The following is a 7,836-nucleotide window of genomic DNA, read 5'->3' as shown; positions in this document are numbered from 1 at the left end:
GAGTGTGATGACCTGAGCTCTGAACGGAGTGGAAAGTACCTTAGGTACGCATCCATGCCTTGGTTTTAGGACGACCTTGGAGTCGTTTGGCCCAAATTCCAGGCAGGCAGGGCTCACAGAGAGCGCCTGCAGGTCTCCTACTCGCTTGACTGACGCTAGTGCTAGTAGCAGAGCAGTCTTCAGCGACAGCGACCGAAGGTTCGTGGACTGGAGCGGCTCAAAAGGAGGGCCCCTCAGGGCCCTCAGCACAGTGGGTAAGTCCCACGTAGGGACAGTAAGGGGTCGAGGCGGATTCAGCCTCTTGGCACCCCTTAGAAAGCGGACGATAACATTGTCCCTGCCCACTGATTGGCCCGCGATAGGGGCGTGGAAGGCCGCTATAGCCGATACGAACACCCTGAGTGTGGAGGGAGAGCGTCCTTTATCCAGCAGTTCCTGCAGGAAGGACAGAATCACCGCCAACTCAGATGTAGGGGGGTCCTCACCGCGGTTTAGACATCATTCGGAGAAAACCGCCCATTTAAGGGCATAGAGGCGTCACGTAGACGGGGCTCTAGCCTCAGAAATGGTATTTAGCACTCGCTCTGGGAGGCTGGTAGGCTCCCGTTGAGCGGCCAGAGGTGAAGCGCCCACAGTTCGGGACGAGGGTGCCACAATAAACCGTTCGCCTGAGAGAGGAGGTCTCGTCTCAGGGGCACGGGCCAGGGGGCTGCGGTTAGCAGCTGGGTCAGCTCTGACATCCATGGCTAGTTCTCCCACAGGGGGGCCACCAACAAGACCTTGTGTCGTTGTTCCCTGATTCGCCTGATGACCTGAGGAATCAGAGCGATCGGAGGGAATGCATAGAGGAGGAGGTTGGGCCAGTCATGGGCCAACGCGTCCTTGACCTTCGAATAATAGGCTGGGCAGTGAGAGTTGTCTTTGGATGCGAAAAGGTCTACCTCGGCCTTGCCAAAGATTCTCCAGATCATTCGAACCGTCTGCGGGTGGAGCATCCACTCTTCTGAGGGGACGTTGCTCCGTGATAACATATCCGCTCCTCGGTTCAATCTGCCCGGCAAATGTGCTGCTCTCAGCGAGCGCAAGTTGAGCTGAGCCCACTCCAGAAGTCGCTCTACCATAAGGAAGAGGCGCTTCGAGGAGAGACCTCCCTGGTGATTTACGTAGGACACCACTGACATGTTGTCTGAGCGGATCAGCACATGTCGTCCCTTTAGCTCTGGCAGGAAAAACTGGCAGGCTCGACACACTGCTAGCATCTCTAAGCAGTTGATGTGGAGGTTCTGCTCCACCTTCGACCAAGGCCAAAGGTCGGTTTGCCTTCGCACAGCGCCCCCCAACCCATGTTGGAGGCGTCTGTCGTGACAACTTTCCTGCTGCAGACCATCCCTATGGTCACACCCTTTCTGAACCATTGTGGGTTCTTCCAGGGGACTAGGGCTGTTACACAGGCCAGGCTCACCCTGATATGTAGGCGACCGTGTCGCCATGCGTGGGGCGGAACCCGTGGTTTCAACCAGCGCTGAAGTGGCCGCATGCGAAGCCATTTCTATGGCTCCCTTTTCCAGCAGCGTTATCACTTGTGAACGTAGAACGTGAGCGTTCGTGCCGTCTACAGAAGTGGAGACCACGCTGCTGAAGCGCGGGGGTCTGCGAGCGAATTGGAGTGAGTAACCTCGTTCTATTATCCGTACAACCCATTCTGACACTCCGGGGATGGCCCTCCAGGCCTTGGCCCGAGTGGCAAGGGGCTGGATAAACTCGAGCGATCGACTGCACGGAGGCAGGACGCTTGTGATGGAAGGAAGAGGAAATTTGCTCTCTCTTTGAGAATGTTTGTGTTTTATTTTGCCCGTTATAACAACGGACGGTTGCAAGGACGCTTGTACGGCCCTGTGTTTGCAACAGACACAATGTGCTCTGCACCCGGCGATGAGCGGAGTGACAAGAGGTTTTTTAAGAGAGGCTGCTTGGCGGGCGGTCCAGCCGTGGCGGGACTCGGCCCTCTCCTCTTCCTGGCCAGCAGATCAGGAAGACGCTGGAGGCGCAGGGTCCAACACAATTCTGGGTCGGGGCCCCTGGCGCTGCGGATGGGGGTAGCGTCTGGCCGATCGAGAACGCCCTCGCTCGCGTCTGCGGAGCCTTGGCAGGCTGAGAGGCGGAGGCAGGAGGCGGGGGCTTCGCAGGCTGCTCAGTCGGCACAGGCTTGGGGCGACTAGCGGCAGCAGAAGAGCTTGATCGCTTGGGCAGGAAGTGTCGCATGGCTTGCGACGCCTTCTGTGCTTCCATGAAGCGTTCAGCAAAACCCTCCACCGCAGGTCCAAAGAGGGTTTCGATCTGGCGGGCTCCGTCGCCATAGGCTCGTGCAGCTTCCACTGCCGACACATTGGTTCGTTTTTAACACACTGCACGAACCAATGATCGTGCAGTTTCACTGCGTGATTGAATAAGGCTTCAGTAAAGGAGAAAAAAGGCTTTTTCCCATAGCGTCTTTAGCAAGACGCAGTACGAGTGGAGTATCGATAGGGAACTTAAACTCTCTTCAGATCAAAACAATTCATTGCAAAATGTGTGTTTGTGTGTATGTAATCTGTTTTGTGTTATTTTAGCTTAGTAGTGTCGTAGAGTAGCAAATAAACTTTGATTAATTAAGAAATCTTTGTCTGGTGCTGTGTGATTTTCAAGTCTTAAACTGTTTGCCAAAGATCGCGTTACCTATGCTCAAAAATTACCTAATCAATTCTGTGTTATTATCGTGGCCACGGGAATAATCTGAATTGTTAAAACATACTGGTTTTAATGCTTGCTGGACAAGTCCTTAATGAGGTATTGTTAATAAGGTATAAGTTGGACATTTTGATTAATATCGATTAATCATGTAAATATCAATATCGAATTTTAAGAATAGATTCCCTAAAAGCTGATTTAAAATAAGGGCTAATCCTTTACAAGGGGTATGCAGATACATTACTCTGGGTACACATCTATAATAGTTTATCCCCATCTCCTTAATATCTTCTTCTACAACCCATCCAAAACTAATTTGATATAATTATTTTCTTGTATTCCATTTAACTCCTGCATGCCCACACACTGAAACAACGCACATGCTGAACAATCAAAATCAGAATCAATATTTCAGTCTGATCTGAATAATCTCAATCAAATCAGGCCTGAAACACAATTTAACTCACTCTTCAGCCTTTTTTATAATTCTCAGTGAATTAAAAAACTTTTTTTTAGATTAGATACACTTAAAAAATCACTCAAACCCTTTGTATTACACATTTCGATTTTCACAAATACAATGAAATGAACATTTTAATGAAATATATTCATACCTGTGAAAAACACGAGAGGACAGAGAAATGACATCTTTACACAGCAGCAGTCAGTTTATAAGTTTATAGTAAACTTTGCTTACTAACTAAATGCAACACATTGCACGAATATTTAAACAGCAAATTAAAACAACATATGTCTACACAAACTGCAAACACAAGCGTATATATTAACCATTTAGGCGCTATGGCGCTAATCGCAAATAGCAATCTACATAGCAATACCTCAGAAAACTATCTATACACCTAAAACAAGAATTACTCACCACGCTGGGAATATAGTTTAAATTATAAATTCAATCTGGAATTGTTATAGAAATTCAGCAAGCTTCAACACGAGAACAACATGGCCTTTTTCTATCAGTGCTTTCATTATTATTATTTTTCTAACGATCACATGAGCCTACTGAAACAACTTTCTTAAAGGGGCAGCACCCAACATATATATTAATGACTTTTGTCATTTTTGTCGCTGTTATAATAAATTATCTGTTGGGGATTTTGAGCTGAAACTTCACAGACACATTCTGAGGACACCCAAGACCAATATTACATCTTGTAAAAAGGGGCATAATAGGTGCCCTTTAAGTTAATGGAATCTACCGCATTATGAACATGGCACTTGCAGGAGTTATTAACTTTATACGCAATACCTCGCACCAAATTTCAGGCCCTGTAGGTAGACAAGCATATATAAAGATAATTTCCCTTATGATAATTAACCATGGTTTTACTATAGTAAATTGGGGGCAGTCGTGGCCTAATGGTTAGAGAGTCGGACTCGTAACCCGAGTTTTGTTACGAGTTTGAGTCTCAGGTCCGGTGTTCTGTCGATTTGTGCTACCCTGTCAGATTTTCCTTCCTCCCATTAAAACAATAGGTAGTAAAATTCGACAACGAAAAATGCTACCTATTAAATTATGATTTATTAATATCTACACCTACCACAACCCTAAACATACCCTTACAATAGTGTATATACAATAATTATGTGTTGTATTCACGGTTGTGGCTAGGGGTACAGCTACCGGAAACCAACAATAAATAATTTTGTCTTCCTATTAGATTGTGTTTTATTAACGTCTACACCGACCCCAACCCAAAAACCCCTTACAGTAATGCAGATGCATTAAATATTGTTGTTCAGCGTGAGAAAAAGGACAAAATATTGATGTGAGCATGCGTAGTAAGCCCCGGTAGGAAAATCTGATGGGTAGGATAAAATGTCAGGACACCGGCAGGAATTGTAGGTGGGGGGAGTGAAAGTACATGTGTAATGTCTCTTCAACCTCCAATACCATGACTGAGATGCCCTTGATCAAGACACAGAACCCCCAACTGCTCCCCGGGCGCTGCAGGATAAATGGCTGCCCACTGCTATGGGGTGTGTGTTCACGGTGTGTGTGTGTGTTCACTGCTGTGTAAGTGAACTTAGGATGGGTTAAATGCAGAGCACAAATTCCGATTATGGGTCACCATACTTGGCCACATGTCATGTCATGTCACGTCACTTTCACTTTTTTTCACTTTCAAATGTGTAGTTACCATGTTTTTTTTGTAGGTTTTTTTGGCGTAATAATTACCACTCGTATAACCACAGTTTTACTACAAATACTATGGTTAAACTATGGTTAGAGTAGCAAAACCCTGGTTAATTTGTGGTTTCCACAGTTTAACTATAATAACCTTGGTTTTATAAGCAGAATTCCATCTTGAATAGCAGAATTCCAAAACAGAGGAAGAGGAAGGTGCTGATAACTCAGCTGAATTTATACTTGAAGAATGCACTTCCAGCAGCCATGATAACAGCAGTTGGCGGCTAAAGTTCTATGCAGTTTGATTTGACGAAAGTCACAAGACCGCTTACTCTATCAAATCACGTTGATGGATAAAAATTAAATTAAAATAAGCATGTAATGACCACAAACAGAGGGAAAATAGAGGAGTAAAAGTACTGATACATCACTTAAAATGTAGTCAAGTAAAACAATTTTTAAACTATTCAAAAAAGTACAATTACTGATAAAAAGTACTTAATTACTGTAACATGAGTATTTGTAATTCGTTACTTTACACCCCTGCTGACACAACACAACAAACATCAGTAAATTCAAGGAGGCTGGTTTAGTGGTCTTTTGGCATCTCCACCTGGTTCTGTTTTCATTTGTCTAAAATAAAACAAAATAAAATAAATGTATTTGTTTATTTGTCTACATGTGTATATTTATATACACATTGTATAAACAAATGTAAATTGTTTATACAAATTAAATTGTTTTTGCTGCTGCACTGTATACATACATAGTGAATTATAGTAGAAATAAAGTATTTGGTTTTTGAAATTGAAAAATATTATTTGTTCTGGAAAGTTGAAAGTTTAAGTTTAATGTGTGCTTTGATCTTGAAATAAATATTGTAGATAATACAGCTTTGTAAGAATAATCCACAAACCTAAACCATTTTTTTTTTTTAGTTTTTTCCCCCCTATTATTACATAGAAAAAGTGTTCCTAAAGTGTTCCTATATGACTCTGAGTAATTCTGGCTTTTGACAAGAAATGTTCCTGTGCATTTCAAAGGAGACAATGATTATGTGTGGAGGTGCTGGTTAAGGGGTAAACTAAACTATCTTCTTCCCCACAAACATAATTGTGTGACAATCAGATCTTCTTTTCTTAGCACTCTCATTTATTAAGATTAATACAGCAACAGATTCATTCAAATGTCAAGGTGCTTGAACCACTGAAGCCACAGATATAAGTGGATATAAGAATTTTAAATGCCTTCTGAAAGCGAGGATAGAACAAACCATAGATCAAAGGGTTACAGGTTGAGTTAAAATATCCAAACCACACCAAAGCATCAAAAACATCAACTGGAGTCAAAAAATTTAGAAAAGGGTCAAGAGCAGTGGCACTAAAAAAAGGCAGCCAGCAAAGCAAAAAAGCACCTACAACAATGGCCACTGTTTTGGCTGCTTTTCTTTCTCTCTGTGCAGATGTTTGGATCTTTATTTCACCCAAAGGCACTCTTTCTGACATAACTTTTGCATGTCTCCTTGCTACATGGAAAATCTTTATATACAGAGAACTCATGACAGCCCCAGGCAGGAAAAATGTAAGACCTGAACATATAAGTGCCCACTGTCGGTTAAATATCAGAAAACAACTCCCTAAACAGGAAATCTGTAACATAAGAACCTCTAGACCTACTGAATTTATCCCTGAAAACACAATAGAAAAACTATACACAAAGGCAAACAGCCATGCCAAGGTAATAAATACAGTCACTCTGTTGTTTGTGACCCTTGTGTTGTACATTAAAGGGTCACAGATGGCCCAGTACCTGTCCATAGATATTATACTAAGATGTATTTTAGAAGAGATACATAAAGACATATCTAAGCTAGAATGTACTTTACAAATGACATCTCCATAATACCAGCACCCTTCAACAGATCGCACCATGCTGTAGGGCATGACCAAAGTGCCCAGCAGACAGTCACAGGCAGCCAGAGATTGAACGATCAGATGAGTTGGAGACTGCAGTTGTTTGAAGTGGGAGATGGAGATGATAACCAGCATGTTCCCAAAAACTGTAAGAAAAATAATGAGCAGCATTAAAACATACATAGCCACTTTAACTGCAGTGAGGCGATGTATTCTGGGACAGGAGTCTGGCTGAAATGGATAGCAGAGAAACATATTTTCAGCATATGCATCAGTCTTGTTTGGTGTCATTATTTCTACTGGAGACTTAGTTGCACAAAGTCAGTCAATTATCATTCAAAGTATAAACAGAGCAATTTCATTATTTAAAAGTTTAGTAAAGATTTAAATACAAAGAAAAATAAATGAATAATCATAATGCTCATCCATGCTGATTAGTTTGTATGCTAAACAATTTATGTGAATGAAATACAATTGGACTCGTCTACTCAGTCTTGTGTATATATACTCTCAGATTTCTGGTATCCCCCCTGCACCTGTATGTGCTACCCATGGTTACAAAAACATATTGAACCCAGGAGATTAAAAAAAAAAACACTGAAATGGAGAACGGATTAATGTATTGTGTGTGTGTGTTTAAATTTTGTGTTACTATACACAGCAAAGTGAACGACACTTGTGTTTATTGTATGTGCATCGCACGAAGGCTTGCAAATGTACTCTTTTGAGGAGACAGCTGATTGAGAGCTATTCATTAGCTGCTCTGATTGCACTTATATATGCAATTACACTGCATGCTCACTCTTGCTCGTATGCAAGGTAAATCATCTTCTGTCAACCCTTACATGTGTATTGTTGAACTAATTATGTCGTCACTGGTCAAAATGCATGTGCGTTACTTTACCTCATGATCATCTGCACACCAAAGTCCTAGTTACTTTCACATTCGGGGGGCTTTCACACTGGGCACGTTTGCTGTGGTTCGATATTTCCCAGCATCCCCCGCAGCATTAGTCTGATTTCACACTCACTTGATTCTTTCGAACA

General features: G+C 42.7%; 1 protein-coding gene across 1 annotated transcript; it reads right to left on the bottom strand.

Moving 5' to 3' along the window:
• Nucleotides 1-6,054: 6,054 nt before the first annotated feature.
• LOC306843266 (trace amine-associated receptor 4-like) lies at nt 6,055-7,080 on the bottom strand (the record flags this gene model as incomplete). Its single annotated transcript, XM_079374638.1, has 1 exon — nt 6,055-7,080. One exon carries the CDS (start codon nt 7,078-7,080, stop codon nt 6,055-6,057), a length of 1,026 nt encoding a protein of 341 aa, XP_079230764.1.
• Nucleotides 7,081-7,836: the final 756 nt, after the last annotated feature.

The sequence above is a fragment of the Barbus barbus genome (assembly GCF_936440315.1).
Source record: "Barbus barbus genome assembly, chromosome: 23".
NCBI lineage: Eukaryota > Metazoa > Chordata > Actinopteri > Cypriniformes > Cyprinidae > Barbus > Barbus barbus.
This window is presented reverse-complemented; position numbering and strand designations above follow the sequence as displayed.